General features: G+C 40.7%; 1 protein-coding gene across 13 annotated transcripts in view; it reads right to left on the reverse strand.

The window, feature by feature from the left end:
• The window catches only part of FAM135B (family with sequence similarity 135 member B), a 262,573-nt gene that overhangs the window by 7,695 nt on the left and 237,083 nt on the right, over positions 1-17,795 (reverse strand). For all 13 annotated transcript variants that reach the window (XR_013945897.1, XM_080578503.1, XM_080578510.1 and 10 more), the window contains 6 exons: positions 15,985-16,140; positions 13,905-13,978; positions 8,587-8,741; positions 5,460-7,527; positions 3,540-3,706; positions 2,060-2,151 (listed from right to left, as the gene is read on the reverse strand). Coding sequence is in view for 12 of the 13 variants with exons in the window: in XM_080578503.1 (XP_080434629.1) it covers positions 2,060-2,151; positions 3,540-3,706; positions 5,460-7,527; positions 8,587-8,741; positions 13,905-13,978; positions 15,985-16,140 (2,712 nt within the window). In the remaining variant the exon portion in view is untranslated. The remainder of the gene's footprint in view (positions 1-2,059; positions 2,152-3,539; positions 3,707-5,459; positions 7,528-8,586; positions 8,742-13,904; positions 13,979-15,984; positions 16,141-17,795) is intronic.

Raw genomic sequence — 17,795 nt, forward strand, 5'->3', positions numbered from 1 at the left:
ATTAAATTACCTTCTGTGGTTGCTTCTGTTTCTCTAGTGACTGTGCCTCTAACTTAGGCATAATTGGATAAATTTGGGCCTAAGGTTTATTAATAGTAAGATTAACAGTGTCAGACTGAGTGAGTTCAGAGTCAAAAGTAAGATCTTAAAGCAGCCTGACTTGACAGTGGTGGTAACTGCTTAGCCTCTCTAGGCACCATACTCTGCACATGGAAGAAAAGCTTTTGATATTAAGGATTTAATGGATTAGTATAATAAAATAGTTTACAGCTTTATACACTACATATAGGTGATGTTGACACTACAGACACAATCACAAAATTATTAGGCCATCTTAATTAAATGCCGTGTGTTTGTTATTCAGGAATATCAGTAAGAGAATGACTGTCAGAGAGGGACTTAAACAATTCGTTGTTTGCAACAGTAATGGCAGTTTTGATACAATAAAACTAATAATATATTGTCCATTCTGTACAATTGTAGGCAGATCTTATTCAGAACCGTGTCATTTGGCACTCCAACAAGAACTCTAAATCAAATTTGTAACTAATCAGATGCCACAAAAACAATCATCAAATGTTGGAACAGCTATTCAGAGCAAACATATCTAGTAATTAATGCTTTTGTGACACAACCCATCTTGCTAATTGCAGCTCTTGCAAAGGAAAACGAGCATATTCACTTTGCAACACTGCCTTAAAATAAATGTTCTCATATACTACAAACAGTCCAATAACCTCTTGCCTGCTTGTTTAGCCTGCATTGATAATTAACAATTTCCTCTTAGGCTCATTATCCCAAATCTTTCAGGTTGTTTAAAAGTGGAACAATACCAGCCTGAGCATTAACCACAAACAAAACACATCAAATGTCATATTTCACCTGGTTATACCTCCATTCTTCAGCATGAAGTCTTCTGACTGAGCTTGTCAAATATATTACAGACGAGTGCATAAAAATGTGGCTTGAATTTTCTTCTTTAAAGCAAACTTCAGCTAAATGACTGATTTCATGGATCGTTTTCAATGTGGTTCCCAGAGCAGGGAAAAAAGGGTGACAGGATGTTTTAAAGCATCCAAACATTCATCAAAAGACATCGGTCCTGTACCAGTGCTATGTGAACTTGCACACATTTCCATACTATAGGAGGACTGAAAGTTTCCATTATGGGTTCAATATAATAGCAAATAGAGATGTTGTAAGAGCTGATCCTTTCAGCCTTGGAAAACATCAGGAGATACTTTGATGCAAGTCTGGTCTCCTCATTATTTCCATCTTGCCCACATTAACCATGAAGGTCCACTTCTGGCAGAGATGTACACTGGAAGGTGGCAAGTTCACAGACTAAAAACAACTGGCCATTTCAAAATATAAAAGCTATTGAACAAAGAAGAGAGTTTTGACTCTAGTTTCTCAGCTGCTCGTAAATCAGAATAATGTTTTTGACTGGGCACTGGAAATCCTTATCTTTTGCATAAAGGTGTCATAAATATGGGTTCATTGCGAAGCAGAGCATAGAATTCATTTCTGGTGTTCTGCCTAGGCTAGCAATGAATTGTTCTGGAAGACATTTCTTTATCATTCAAGAAAATAAATCTCACAAGCATTGCAACAGGAGAAACAATGGCTGATGCATCAAAAGCAACTGACAACACCTTCTGGATATTTCACATCCTCCAGAGAATTTAACATTACTAAACCTGCCGCTTTCTGTCGGTGTTGCGTTGTACAGCATCCAAAAGGCAGAGGCACCCGGCTGCTAAGTTTGCAAACTGACAGGATAAATCAATTTGGTTTCTCTAAGGTTTAGCCCTGTAAGTAATAATATAATTGTCTTCGAGTTCAATGCAAGGAATCTTTCCTGGTGTGTTTGAGTACCCCATCACCTCAGAGAGGATCAGGAACAGGCCTTTGAACTAAATCCTACATCAAATTCCCTAAATTCCCCAGTGCTTTTGCTTCATCCAGCTTGTGAAAGAGCCTTACTGAAGGTTCTTTTTTAGCAATGGCAACAGCTTGTAGGAGATCTAAACGAAGACAGAAATTAGCTCTACACTACCTGATTTCGTTCAGACATTAGGAAGTCCAGTTTTCCACCAGGGAGTCCCAGTTCTATAAAAGTCTTTACCAGCCGTAGATCTGCACTGTTACCTGGAAACAGATGGCACTTTATAAGACACAATTCAACAAAATATATATATATATATATATAAATTCAATTTAATAAATTTGTCCTCTTATAAACCTTGGCACCAGGGAGCTCTTGCTAAATGCTTCTAAGACAGCTCACCACACCATATGATAATTCACTGAAACAGCAGGAGAGCAAGAATACCCACAACATGTGCAAGGAGGGCTGGACCTCACATCCTGCTGCTGGGCACTGCATGAGCTCTATAAAAAGTGGGAGGAGAAGGCAAAGATCAGGCCCAGAATTACTCTGTCCCTTATTTGCTGAACAATGTCAGAACAAAGACAAGGGGTCACCAAAAGATTGACATCTGTCCTTTTCCCTTTGCAGCTGGTGACACCCCCAGGAGACATTGCAGCCCTGCTGGGAACTTTGGCACATGTGCCTGGGGGATAAGGATGTGCCTTCATATGCACAGCAGCCTGCCTCTCTTTATTCAAAATTAAACCTGGTGCTGAAATGCTGTCAGTCTTGTAATATTTTACAAGACTTGCAGGGGGGTTGGAAATAGATGATCTTCAAGGTCCTTTCCAACCCTAGCCATTCTATGATTCTATGATTCTGGGAGATGAACAAAATGCCCCAACTCCATATTAGGTAAATTCCAAGGTATTCTGAATTATTTATCTGGAAAAGGATGTACCTCCTCTTCATAAGAAACATATCACCGTCACTGCTATATTGGATGGCAATGGTCCTTGCACAAGCCAAGGAGAATTTCACACTTTTCTGAGGCTCTGCCCCTCCTTCTCCATAGTCTCGAGGTTAATGCTTTCACCTTCCCCATTGAACCAACAGCTTATCAAGAGAAGTTTCAAATTTAATATATCTGTTTTCTGCTTAGAAAGCATGTATTTAAAATATTTCAGGCCAGGCTTCCTTTGTAGTGAATATTGATTTCTATTTTCCCACATTCTAAATCCAGCCACTGTCTATCCTTTAATAGCGGTTTATTTTGTTTAATAATGTTTTCATCCTGGTGACATACTGCTAAACAACCAGGTATCTCCAGAAAGACAAGAGGTGTTACTGTAGTGTACTCTTACTGTATGCTGAAGGGATGATGTAATTTGGTGTAGAATTCTGTCTCAACAAAATAAACCACCACCACCACCAACAATAACAACAACAAAAACACACAGCAGCACCCATTTTGTAAAGAAAATACTTAATATCCTCCTACATCCTTTATTACAATGGACTGAATATCATAAAGGAAACCAAACACTTAGCTAAGATAAATGTTTTCCACAGACTTTGTTATTTCACACTTCCTGTAGATCTGCCTTTCTTTTGTTTTGTTTACACTCAAGCGACGCTTACACACAACTATTCTTCCTGGTCTTACCATCCAACCCATGGACACAGACAACCAGGTGAATTCCATCTTCCAAATTTTCTTCCTCTTCCTCTGGTGGAAAATATGGGATATCAGAAGCTAGTACAGATAAGTCACTGTACAGAAATCCTTCAATCTTCATTTCTTTTTTAAATTTTTCTTTGGCCTGATAAAAACTGGAGAATAGATTAATTAATCACAGTAGAACTGGGTGTTCAACAACAAACCCTCAAACTAGAAATAAGAAGGTTCTATTCTGATTGAGAGAAATCAAGATGCAGGGAAGAAAATCTGTTCCCAAATGATTTTATGTCATACAGGGAATGGGTAAAAACCTTCAGCATCTCAAACCTACTAGAGGAACAAAAAGAACCTTCTGGTGGCCAAAACCAATGAGAATAAAGTACAGAATTGCAAAATCTACATCTTATAAATGTCCTCAGACATACTGACACTGAAAAGCAAAATTATAGCATCAGATGCATTTATAGGCAGGTAGAAGTTGCTCTCCCCATTCCTCAGACAGCGGAGTTTAAGGGTACACCTCATTACAGAGATGACACATTTTGGTTTGGTTTGGTTTGGTTTGGTTTGGGGTTCTCTTGAAAACACTTAGTGGCTAAGGGGAAGAGCAGCTCAGAGCTGAAAGAACTAAGATAACAGCTTGTCTGATGAAGGCCTAAAGTTTGACACATGAACTCACCTAGAAGCTACACAAAGGTGCTAAACACTTCAGTGGCTTTTTGACTTAGCAAAACTTATCCAGAGCTTTTAGGAATTAATAATTGCAATATAAGTGTAGAATTAGAAAATTGGGATGGACCAGGGTAGGAGATATAGACCTTTAAACCTTGGAGGTAGCCTAAGGCCAATTGGAATGATGGTGAACAATTAATTACATCAACCTTACTGATATTAAAGGGACTCAATAACAAAAAAATCTAATATTCTGGCCATGGACCTAGAGGCCCTGAATTCATCAGTGCATGAATACACGGTTAAGTATTCTGCTTCACAGAGAAGGAATAAATTTTGTGCTTAGCTCAAACAGGATTTACAGCAGGGGTCATAAATTGAACCTCGAGATGTTAAAAAAATAAATAAAAACAAAAACAAAAACAAAAACAAAAACAAAAACAAAAACAAAAACTAAAATTAAAATTAAAATTAAAATTAAAATTAAAATTAAAATTAGAAATAAGCCTTAGGTCCCAAATGAATGCACATGCAGAGAACCAACATGGGTGAATGGGTTGAGAAATTCCCATGCTACCATTTTCCCTCAGCACAGCTGAGACACAAAAAATATAACAAAACTATATATGTACTAGCATGTCAGTCTGTGAAATAGGCCACTGTAAAATCAAGACCATGATGTGGCATTTTTTTCATGGGCTAAGAAACAAGAGAAAAACAAACAAACAAACAAAAACACCTTCTCTCCAGGTACCCAGTATGCTCATTCTCCCGTTTTCCAGTTTCATTGAAGCCAATGCCCTGCCAACCAACCTGTGTTCCCCTTTCATAGTTTTGCTAATGAGTAAAATTAAGCAGAAAAGAAAAACGAGCTATGTGCTGCTATAGTGAAGCAAATATCTGGGATCAATATCCACATCTTGGTAATATGACTTCTTGGTGGAGGGCCAAATTTTAAAGACTATTTAGAAACCTAAATCCCACTCATTTCCATGAGGATTAAGGACCTAATGTCTTTAAAGATCTTGGTTTCTCTGTGTTTTTGTTCTTCCTGTCTACTTAGATTATTTATTGTGTATAAACCATATGTCTATTTGGATAACTTACAGTGTAATTCCAACAACTGCCTCTGAATCCAAACTTTCACTATGCTTACTGTACTAGGGCCCTGAACTTTGTCAGGGTCTCTTGGCATTACTGCAACATTAATTAAAAGTAATTAGACATTCTTACCTCAGCATCCTTTCATTGGCCTCTTCATCCACCTCATTTGAGTTAGAAGAAACAACTCCAAAGGAGCCTAGAGGCTGTCGTGTGATGGGGAACACAGCCTGCTTTGCAGAGAAGCCGACCATCGCAGGGGTCTCTTTGAGCACAGAAGAAAAGGGAAGACATGTGGCCGTGCAAGAGACAGAGAGGTTAACCACATCAACAGCCTTTCTGCTTTCCAGTGCTACCCCCTCTGTCGTCACTGAATGAAACCCAGTGCCATTAGCTACAAGTTTATGCTCTTGGCTCTCGGGTTCCTGAGGATATTCATCCTGGTAGGATCCTGAAGCAGGGTCTGCTGAGGCAGGTGAGTCATTGAGTTCAATTTCTTGTAACCCCTGCATTTCTGTGTACACCACCTGGCTCTCATCAGCAAGAGACCTACCACATTCTCCTTGCATTGAGCCAAATTCTGTTGAAGTCTCTGAAGCAGCTGAAACAGGATTACAAGTATCAGGTAACACCTTTATGCTTTGTGAGAAGCTCTCCTCTCCTGTTACTCTGATATCGGTGTAAAAGCCTTGTTCTATTTCAAAACTGTCCGGCTTAGGTTTACCCTTTGGATCCTTGATGCATGCATCAAACTTTTCTGTACTTTTGTCCAAGTAATTATTAGCCCTTGGTGTTTTTAAGCTGCACTCACCATTGCTCTCCAGTGACTGGAATTCAGAGATGTTATCTCCGAGTGACTTTGGACATACAGGTGGTTTTGCACACTCCAAACTACAGTAAGTCTCTGAAAGACTTTCTTTTGCCTCCTCCCTGTGTAATTCCATGTGACTACTACTGTGTTTGGCAGTGGGTTTGGGATGTTCTTTTGGTTCTAGCTGTCCACTTTCAGTGGTGATATGACACCCAGAGAAGTCCATGATTAATTGCTTATCTCCATCCTCTGTTTCCATGCTACTTTTTAAATATCCTCCTGAGTCTCCTGAGGTTGCTTCGCTGTGTTTGGATATATCCACCTCCTCCACAGGCTCTTCTGGGCTACTGATCTGAGGAGCTGAGACAGACTTGGTCAGTTTGGTAAGCTCCACTTCTCTCTCCTCTTCTTCAAAGGGCAAAGAGCTAATGGATGTGAGCGATGCTTGGATTCCACTGGGCAAGCTGGTATTGCTTTCTGTGTGGCCACCCTCCAGGGAATTTCGGTGGATGGCATGTCTCCGTACCAAATGGTGCAGGATCTCTCGATCGCTGGGCAGCTCCAGAGCCCGGCTACGAGCATCAGACCATGCCACTGAACTTGGTTCACTTTCAATGCCCGAATCAGATATTATGGAGGAGGATCTCTTTATAACCCCTGACATCAGGGTAAATTCTTCACACTCCTCAGTTCGTTGCTCCTTTGCGAAAAGTTTCACTTCCAAGCTGTGGGCAGGCAAAGCTTTCAAAACAGGCAGCAGAGTCTTGTTGTCTGGATCTGCTGTTTTTTCAAGACTGGTTGACTCACTCAGTGCAAGCTCAGAAGTGAAATTATTCTCAGGATGACCAGATTCAGCTGTTTTTTCTATTTCTGACCTGTCTTCCAAGCCATCAGTTCCACATGCTCCGCACTCATACTGAGCACTGACAATTAACACGGGCTCACTTTTGTGGGCATCCTTATTGCTAGGTTTCATGTCTCCAGAGGTAACACCCGCTGCAAGTCTATTGTCTTTTAATAAAACTTCTTTGCGTGTTCTAAATTCCTCTGATGTGCATTCTGTATTGCCTGGCTCTGAGTCAGTAGTTTCCTTACTTGAAACAAAAATATTTTCAGGTTTCCTTTGGCCTTCTTTGTTCAATGTACATACCTGAGATGTGGAGTGTGGGTTTAAACCCTTTGCTGCGTGAGCAGCACCTTCAGTACCACTGTACAAGCAGGACAGATTCCCATTTATCCTGTCTGTGTGTATTAGCAGAGTACCTTTCCCAAAGTCTGCTTTTGCTACTGCAGTGGCATCATTTGACGAAAAATCCTCCTTGTCGTCTATTACATCCATTTGCGTATTTTCAGGAACCTCAAAATCTGGGAAAACATCCAAATTCTGATCTGAAAGGAAGAAAAAAAGAAGTGGCATCTGCAAGAACACAACATATTACCCCAATGTGATGTGGGACTTGGAAAAGTGATTGTAAGGCCTAGAGAAGTATGTATATTTATGTTGTAAATTATCTCTACATTATTTATTATGTTAAAAATTATCTCTACATTAGAGTGATATTACAAATATAAATGACACAGGGCATTTAATTGGAATTATACTCACTAAACAGTTACAGTTAGTCCAAAAAAAGACTTTCCTCAGTACAACTGTATTTATACTGCTAGTTTATAGAATTGGTAAATCAATCAGAGCTGGCACTTCTTTGCACTCCTGCTGTTGTACCACATTGTATGTAGTGTAGATATTGCTTATGAATCAGTTTAATATGGAGTCATGATTTAAATATCTGTAGTTATTATTGTCAAAATTTAGCCAATTTGATAGCTCTGGATATGGCCACAGGTCTTCTTTACTGGACCATGCTCACTTATGATACTATCTCTCTGCTACACTTAACAGTTGTTGAAAAGGGAAGCAAGGGCTATGAGGTTTTACTATACACTTGAAGAACTAAGTATTTTTTCTTAATGAAAAATGTGGTTTGGGTACTCCAGGGGAAATCATTTTTTTTGTTGTTGTTTGTTTTTTTGGTTTTTTTTTTTTGTTTTTTTGAAAAGCAATACTCCCTTTTGGAAACAGTATTGGGCTTCACACAAATTTTAAGGTTTTTTGTTCTGACTTTTCTTAACACTAGATGTCACTCTGAGTATGATGTTAGTTAGTTGCCGTAACAAAAATCCAAATGGTTTTGCTTTCTTTCTAGATTTTGCCTCCAGTCCTTGCAACTAAACATCTTACTTGGAAGATGAAAACTATGAAGTTACAGGAAATACTCTAAAGTTCACTAGTAGAAAAAAACAGAAGATTCACTTATATTTTACAGTGGATTATGCTCTGATCCAAGGCAGAGCCAGCCCAAGTAATATAGGATCATTCACCTTCAGCTGGGGAAGTGAACCTCCTCAGCTCAAACTGTCTCATGTACCTTGGGGTGTTTCACTCACCTTTGCAAGGCAAATCCATGTACCTGTCTTCAAAAATAACCGGAAGCGTGTTCCAGTCCCCATCTATGTCGAGGCATTCCGCTGGCAGGGGGGGCATGCTGGTGAAGTACTCTGAATTACGAATTTCTGTAGAAATCTGTCCATGACTTTGGATCCTGGCAGCAAAGTGCAAAAGAAATTGAGTATTCAAATGATTATCATGCTTTTCTCAGTCACTCCTGCAGCCAGGCAGTAAGGGCAGATGCGTAGACAATTACTAGATGTGCCTGCCCTTCAGCTGATATGGGGCAATACCATTTAATGTCTGTATTTAACACCCTCAGTGACAGGACAGGGTGCACTCAGTAGGTTTGCAGATAATACTGAGATGGGCAGGCAGACGTCTCATGAAGTTCAATAAAGACAAATGCCAAGGTGTGCATGGACGACGTCACAATCCCATGCAGCAGGGCAGGCTGGAAGTCATCTAGGCAGAAGGAATCATTGCAGGAACTTCCTAGTGGGAAGATATGATTTGTCCCCTCTCTTTGTCACAGCTACAACCCATCTGCCACGCTACCTGCAATGTAGTGTCCTCTGCTGCTCATTCACTCAGAGATTCCCTCCAAGCTGCAATAGCTCCCAGTCTGCCACACCATAGGCCATGTTGCAGAGCTAGCCCTGAGACTAAAACTCAGTATTTATACTCCTTCTTCTTCATATTACAAAATGTTTGTCTGGGCAAGTTCAGGTAAAATGCTAGCAAATTAGTCCACATCTGGCTGAATTTATGGAGTAGAATAAAGACCACCACAGTGTGGTGAAGGATGTCACACAAAGGAGATGAGCTCATTACACCAGCAGCATTGCACTCAGAAGACACAATGACAAAAGAACAGTCATTACATGACCAGAACAAAAAGTACATCTGCACAAAGCTGTTAGAAATAGGATGGAGTTTTCATCATCTGAATTTGTCTTTGGCTAACCTAACCCAGTTGAAGGAATGAACTACGACTTTGCTCCACAGCATTCAGAGTAGATATAAAGACATAAAATCCCTCAACAACTCTACCAGGCAAATTGTTTATACCAAGAACTTCTTCTTTCTATGAGCATGTAAAATGTCTGGCATAGAGTGGTCCAATAGTATTTTCCACTGCACCATGCTGATAAGAAGATTAAGGACAAAGACACCAAGGTTTCTGTTTTGATAGAAGGGCACTGCAGGTGGTTGAAAACTATGAGTCGTGTAAACAGACAAAGGAAAAAGTAGATTTGAGGGAATAGAACTTAAGGTTAGAAGCACCACACTCAGTAGTACTTCTAGTGTAATAGCAATTATCTGTGTCCATAACAGATGTTTAAAACAAATAACATGAATTATTTGGATATCAGAACATATTGTGAGTATTGTGGACTGTGGACAACTTTAGGCATACTCAATTACTGACTGGGGGATGGTAGGAGAAGATAGAGGCAATGTGTTTGAAAGGAGTACTCAGTGCTTGCAGAACATGTCCTATGAGTTGATTCCTGTCTTTCAGATAGAGATTTCTTTGCACAGTCCCTCAATGCAAAACCTCTTTCTTTATTGGAAATCGCTCCTGCTGCTCCATGACTCATTGCTGTCCTCCCATGGGTCACTGCAGATGACTGAGACTGGATCCCTCAACTGATTTTCCCATCAGGAGAAGAGGTCTGTTGCTCTGACTGTGCCAAGGGTTTCAAAACCCAGGTGCAGGAAGCAATAATCAAAAATCTCTTTGACCAGTGCAGTGAGGAACAAGACCAAGAAGGACACATGGTAGGCCCTCTATCTTGCTTATACCTATCCTCAGAGCACTGTGGTATCTCACACACTTCTGGAAGAGCTAAGGCACATTGACTCAGCTACTGCTTGTTGGTAGAACTAGAATAACTGTTCTGTTCCATCCTTTGGCACATGTAAAATGCTACCTGGCTTTCATCAAGGAATGTTACATTAAGCTGGCACAGGGATGTGGGTTTGGCTAAAATAAATACATTAATACATTGTTCTGATGAGTTTTCCTACATAAGCAACTTCTTCAAAAATGTGGAATCAAATGCATTGTTTGTTTAGTTGTGTTGAGTCTTTCCTGAATTAGTCTGCATATCCTAAGGAATAAAGAGGGAGGAAGAAAGCTTTTTGTAGACAGTTGGATGAAAGGAATTCTGGACAGGTACCATAGGATGGCACAGTGACAATATTTTAGATTATCATTGGCAGGAGGCAGGTAATCACCTTGTGATAGTTAACTTTATACATTATGAAGCAAAACTCAAACAACAAATTTGTAATTCAATTGGTCTGTCCTCATGCCAGCACAGAAGATTCCTACATCCAGACAAAAAAAAAAAAAAAAGAACTTGTGCAAACCAGCATACTGGCTTCAACTTCAGAACATAATTGTTGTTGTCTATCATTTGCTCTTACCAGCTATTTTTTCCTCTAAGATAGGCGAGTCATTGATTGCTAAAACATGAATCAGACAGCAGTCACAAACAGCTAGCTGCTCAGTCTTGCCTGCAGCAACACCTGGGTATTTGGAGTTAAGCCCTAGCACTATAACAAAGTTCTCACTGACATACTAATAAACAGCATCGGTGTTTATACTAAAGGCCACGTGTAAAAATCATAAGTAAACTTGCTTTGAGACCAGTCCCTGGCACAAGAAAAATGAATCATTAATGATAGGTGTAGGAAAAAATACTTTTTTCTGTAAAGTGTTGGGAGGCTTTGTCAGCTGCTACAGCCACCTGCTGTGTGATATCCAACCTATTGGAAACTGTATTTCCTGTTCTATTTGAGCGGTCAGATACTGCTATGCATGTAGGTGCATGACCTAACAGAATTCACAACCACAGTATGGAAGGCAAAAAGCCCCCTCATCTAGTAACAAGGAAGAAATAACTGGGGAAAAGCCTGCTCATGTGTAAGGTGTTTGTACAGCACCCAGCACACCAAGAGCTGAACTCATCTGAAGCCTCTCTGAACACAATTAATACTCCCTGCTGGCACCCTCACCACTATACTCTGGGAGCCAAGATTCTGCTTTTCTAACTGCACTATCTAGCACAACCAAAAGGAAAACAGGACTCTGCCATGAGGCCTGTATATACCGAATTTACCTCACAGATCAATTTTTAGCATTTGCAAGCTATTTTATTTTTTGTATTCTATCTCCTTGATAATCACTAAGAAAAATTATGCTTATCTGTAGGAAATGGGCTAGCTCTGTGGCTGTCTGGAGAAATAAAAGCACTTCATGCAATTAGGCTTCTCCTTGTGCAGGGCTGTGTTTGCCCAGATGGGGCCATGAGTGTCTTTGACCTCACCCTCGGGTCCTGCCATGGGTCTTTCCATGTATACAGCTTACTTAAAAACTGACATGGGAGGACTAAGTGAGCACATCTGGGCCCCTGCAGCCGTGGCCCTGCTCTAGTTTGTCAGAAAAAGGTACCCTTGTATAACCCATCCACTAATGAAGTCATGGCCTTTTCCACCAGCACTGAATCAGCCTTAATGTTCCTAGCGACAGCTCTGAGAAACTCATTTTCTTCTTTGCTCTTGGTTGGAAACAGATGTCTCATTTAAGCCTTATCATCATGACAGAACGTGATGTCGTGGCCTTTAAGCCACTTCTGAAAAGTGTGTTTCTGTTCTGGTAATGCTGTTGTCCTCCTGTGATAACAGGCTGTTTCAGTGCAGCAAAAGTTCAGACATCCCTCATTACTTTGAAATTCATATCTGAGCAGCTTTCCTTTAACTCTGCCGTCAGGGGTCAGGTCCTGAGTATCATCCATGCTCTCCACTTGGAATCAATGGCTAAAACTGAAGGCAGGATTTGCACTACTGCAGTTTTAAAAGGGGCTCCTCATACTCTGCAGTTTTGGTCAAAGCAAGCAGTGTCAAGCAGATGGAAATCTGGAGTACTGCATGCAGCTCTAGGGCCCCCAGCACAAGAAGGACATGGAAGTATTGGAATGAGTTCAGAGGAGGGCCACAAAGATGATCAAGGGGCTGAAGCACCTTGCCTATGAAGACAGGTTGAGGGAGTTGGGGTTGTTCAGCCTGGAGAAGTCTCTGGGGAGGCCTTACAGCGACCTTCCAGTGCCTAAAGGGGCCTACAGGAAAGCTGGGGAGGGACTCTGTGTCAGGAAGGGGAGTGATAGAACAAGGGGTAACGGCTTTAAACTAAAAGAGGATAGATTTAGATTAGATATAAGGAAGAAATTCTTTCCTCAGAGGGTGGTGAGGCACTGGCACAGGCTGCCCAGAGAAGCTGTGGATGCCCCATCCCTGGAGGTGCTCAAGGCCAGGCTGGATGGGGCTTTGGGCAACCTGGCCTGGTGGGAGGTGTCCCTGCCCATGGCAGGGGGGTTGGAATTAGGTGGTCTTTAAGGTCCCTTCCAACCCAAACCATTCTATGATTCTATGAAATAATTACCTTGCTCACGTTTCATATCATATTTTTGTGAATGCAGCCTAGTGCAATGTTTATTTTCCCAAACTGTTTTGTACTGTTGATTCTTGAGCAATGAGTTATCAGCCCTGAGCTCATATCCCTCCTACGGTTCCTCCATCTAATATGGTGATGTCCCCTTGTGGTCCTCCACTGCTGCTTCTAGTGAACATTCACATCTTTGTGTTGTCTATTTAATGAATCAAGGTTCCTGTCTGCATGTACAGATGATCCTTTCTGCTATAGAAAGTGGGGATGGACTAAAGACCAAAATAAAGCCATGACTGCCTATAACCAAAAGTATTATAAGAGAGAGTAAAAAACAAACTCTTAAATGTTATTTTTCTGTTGCTTTTCAGCTGTTACCTCCTATTAAAATTGCCAGTACTAGATCTGGTATAGGGAGGTTAGGAAGTTAATTGAAGAACGACATCAAAAATATTTGTCTGCCCTGAGGCTGATGTTGTTGGAGATAAGCTCTGCAGAGACATGTACCCAGTTGGGAAGAAAGGTAGGGAAAGAGGATTCACCGGCATCATATCCCTAGAAGGCTCTTGCTACAGTGTTTTAGTCACTCCCTGATGTTGTAAGTATTGTGAGAGCAGAGAAAGAAAAAGAAATATCTTACAGAAATCTTACAATTAATCATCTCTAAGGCCTGATTGGAGTTACTTACTTTTGACATTAGTTTCAATGCATTTACAATATGGAGCTAGAGTAGACCTAGTGATTTCTCTCAAACCAAAGCCTTCCATACCCAGCAGAAAAGACTTCAGTCTTGGTAGAAAAATGTTTTAAGCAACTACATTTTCAGCCTTCCCAGTGACAGGGGAGAGTCAATGAGTTACTTACAGGCCTTCCTGGAATGTCAGCACAGCGAGTTTCTGGTGCTCAGTGTAGAAGAAGGCTTCTGAGAATCTCCTTACCTGAGGGAGAAACACACAAATTAAACCTAAGATCTACTGAAAGGTGTCAAGCACAATCAAGCTGAAAACAGAGCAATGCATGTCAGGACCAGATTCTTTAGCATGCTCTGCCTGTTTTGCACCGCTCTGGTGACAGAAAGAAAACAAAGAGCTCAACTCTGCTTCACTTTCCCAGTCCAGCACAAAGCAGCTGGTGCTGTTGCATATTTTTCTGGGAGGGAAGAAGTGTCCCTTGAGAGGAAATCAAGATTTTCTTATATGCACCTTCTGACTACTTTTCTAAAAACTGTCAAATTTACCATTTTTTCCTTGTAATATTAAAATGAGGAAGATTTCTTCCTTTCCCACTGTACAAATCATAGCAGCAGAGTGAGTTACTAAATTAGAACGATTCATAATTGATCATCTTTTCTGTGGGAACATTCACAGTGGTTCCCAAGATGATAAAGGAAGTTTTACACTTCAGCCTAGAGAAGAATAAGCCCTGTCACGGTAGAAACACATCTGCCTATGTCACGATACTTACAAATGAGAGCTTTTCAAATCTCTTCATAGACATTTGATCTGCTCAGTGTTGGATAATCAATTACAAAAGAGCCACAGATCTGAAATGTCTGGCAGAGCACAGAGTGTGTAATAAGCTATAAAATATTCAGTGTTTCTATCTGCCCTGGAATAAGCTTTGAGTTTCAATCAATCCATCATAATATGCAGTCAACTGTACTGAACTGCTAAACTGCAGCCCATACATTGCTAATAATATTTGTAAAAGCGACCTGTATTATGGTGTCAGAGAATGGCAGTGAAAAGCACAGCATCTCAGCATCTCCCTAAATCCCAGCCGTACTTCAACAAATGGCTTTTCTAATACAAGAATGACTATCACCTCTTTTAAAAAAGCGGATTGTTTTTTTTGGAGCTCTCAAACTGTTTTCAAGAACTAGGAAAGTTTTATTACGCACAGTTTATATAGGGAGGAACTGAAGCACATGAAGGTATGTCTTTTGCCAAAGGTCATGCCAGCAGTTGGCATCAGTTGAGACTAGGTTTCACCTTGCTGGAGCTGGGGGCCTACAGAGTTGGGTCCTTTGGCTGATCAAGTCATCCAGGTCCTCTGAGTTAAATGATACATAGTTAAAATAGCCTCAGCATCATCCACCTCTTCCTGAATGTTATGTCTCCCTTTTGCAAGCATAAACATTATCTTATCTCCAGTGACTGGACCTCCACTGACTTTAACAAGAACCAGTATGTAAATTGGGATATTAGCACCTACACTGTAGCCTTCTAAAGCTAAACAAGATGAACCCCAGCCTTTATATCTCTTTTTTAATGATTAAATCAGGCTATGAGTTCAGCTCAACAAATGTGATAAAAGTGATGTATGGTCAATAACCAAAATGTCCTCATGGAAGGCACAGCACTTGCTGAACTAATCAGGTAAGCAGCTTTGATAAAGTTAGCCCAAAAGGCATTTGCTTTTGTGCCTTCTTTATTATCAAGAACCAATTTCCACATGCACAGTATTAACATTTCATTTCGTGAAACTCACTAGGAGAAAGGCAAGAACTAGCTGTATATATGTGACATAGTGAAGAGAACAAATCTATATTCCTCATGGTAGTTTTTTGAAAAAAATTGAGACAAACTCATCTTTTGGCTATTTGTCATTGTGATGCCTTTTAAAACTTATGTTTGTGATGGATGGATACCTAGCAAATACGGGGCATATCCACCTCTTTTCAGCCACCTCATGTTCCATGCTGTATTTTGGTATTCAGAGTACATTTATTTTACACAGGATTCTGGGTACCATAAAAGCAACATCATTGCAAAAATTGAAATCCGTAATTTTAAATTCTCTTCTTTACTCCTTGTCCTACTCACCACATCTCCCATAATGGTTCATAAGGCATAACAGTAAGAGAAATATCTATCCAGATATATCACCAGTGTCTGTCAAGAAGTTGCCGTTACAGAACTTGCTTTTAACTTCTTAACGTTACCCTTAGCATATGATGCTCCTGAGTCAGATAAGCTGTGACTTCTGGATGGAGTGTTGCCACCTCCAGGAACTGGGTCCACAGGGCCAGGAGGTGGGAGCAAAGCCAGGCGAGGTCCTTGCTTATCTGTTCTGCTATCTTCTCTGGGTTGCTCAGCAGCTGGAGAGGAGAAAGGGCATTCTGAGATCAAGACAGTGGCATGACAGAAAATCAGTTAGCATGTTAGATTAAGACTTTATAGGAAAAAGAACAACAACATATCCTCATGATTTAAAATTATTATTAAAGCCACTATTTTGAATTATTTCACCCCATATCATGCAGGTGAGAATTCCACTTTTTCTCTTTAAAAGCCATGTGGTTTAATGCAGAGTCTCAGCTACATATCTGGAGAGAAAGATCAAGACGATCAAGGGACTACAGCACCTCTCCTACAAGGAGAGACTGAGAAAGCTGTGACTGTTCTGCCTGGAGAAAAGATGGCTCAGGGTGGATTTTATCAATGTGTATAAATATCTGAAGGGAAGGTGCAAAGAAGATGGAGCCAGGCTTTTTTCAGTGCTGCCCAGTGACAGAACAAGAGGCAATGGGCACAAACTGGAACAAAAGAGGTTCCCTCTGAACACCAGGAAGCTCTACTTTGCTGTGCAGATGACAGAGCATTGGCACAGGTTGCCCAGAGAGGCTGTGGAGTCTCCTCCTTGGAGATATTTAAAAGCCATTTTGGCATGGTCCTGGGCACCCTGCTATAGGTGCCCCTGCTTGAGCAGGGAGTTGGACCCGATGACCGCCAGAGATCCCTTCCAACCTCAACCATTCTGCGATTCTGTCATTCTGTGAAGTGGGAACAGCTTCAATATTTCCAGAAACTTTACTGCAGATGTAGTAGATGGAAAGGAAAAAAAAAAAAAAAAAAAAAAAGCGCAGATTCCAAACTACCCACCAGATGGTGCTGGATGCTCTGAAATAATAAAGCATGGCCCGTTGTCTCCTTTCTGATTGCAAAATAAAAAAAAAAAATCTTTCTCAGCCACGTCACACTAGAATGCCAGATGGGTGATTATAGGGAAAAAAAAAAAAAAAGGCAAAAAAGCACTGTGTCCTCAACACACGATGCAAACAGACATCACAGAGTCTGCTGGTGCTTCTGTCCCGCACAGGGATGGGATGGGGTCTTTGGTGTTCCCAGCTACAATTCTGCACTGAACCACGGCAGCCCAAGGAGTGCAGGTCAGCAGCAAAGTCTCTGCATACCGACCACCCCCCCCCCACCCCCCCCTCCCAGTTTGACAATTTCTTCAACAACAGGCATTGCATTTTACCTTCACTGGGTTGGCACAGAGGCAACTGAGACTGCGTCTGTTCTTAGGGACCCTACCTGCCTCCATGAAACAGGTAATACTTCCAAAAATACGCCATAAATAATACCACAGGGAGTCATTCTTTCTTGGCCAGGTCTTATTTTTTTATTATTTTTTTCTTTTGGCTAGAACTGCAGTCTAGTTGAAAGCCTGCTTATTTCTTGCACCGTTTATTATGCAGTTAATTTTCAGTCTGGTGACACTGCAATGTTATGATTAAAAGCAAATTGTGTGAGACAGAAACAGAGAAGATGCATGTATGGATAATAACCACAGATACTGTCAGAGTTTACTTTGTTTGGGTGCTATTGTGTTTTAATGATTTGTCCAAAATGTCACAAGCTCCAGTACCCATTCTGGTACCAGAGAAAAAATGCCGTTAAACAAAATATACTCCCCATATATCACTCTTTGCAGAGTTAGGACACTTCTTTATTTCTGTACTCAATTTTA

The sequence above is a fragment of the Anser brachyrhynchus genome (assembly GCF_964034855.1).
Source record: "Anser brachyrhynchus genome assembly, chromosome: 2".
Classification (NCBI taxonomy): Eukaryota; Metazoa; Chordata; class Aves; order Anseriformes; family Anatidae; genus Anser; species Anser brachyrhynchus.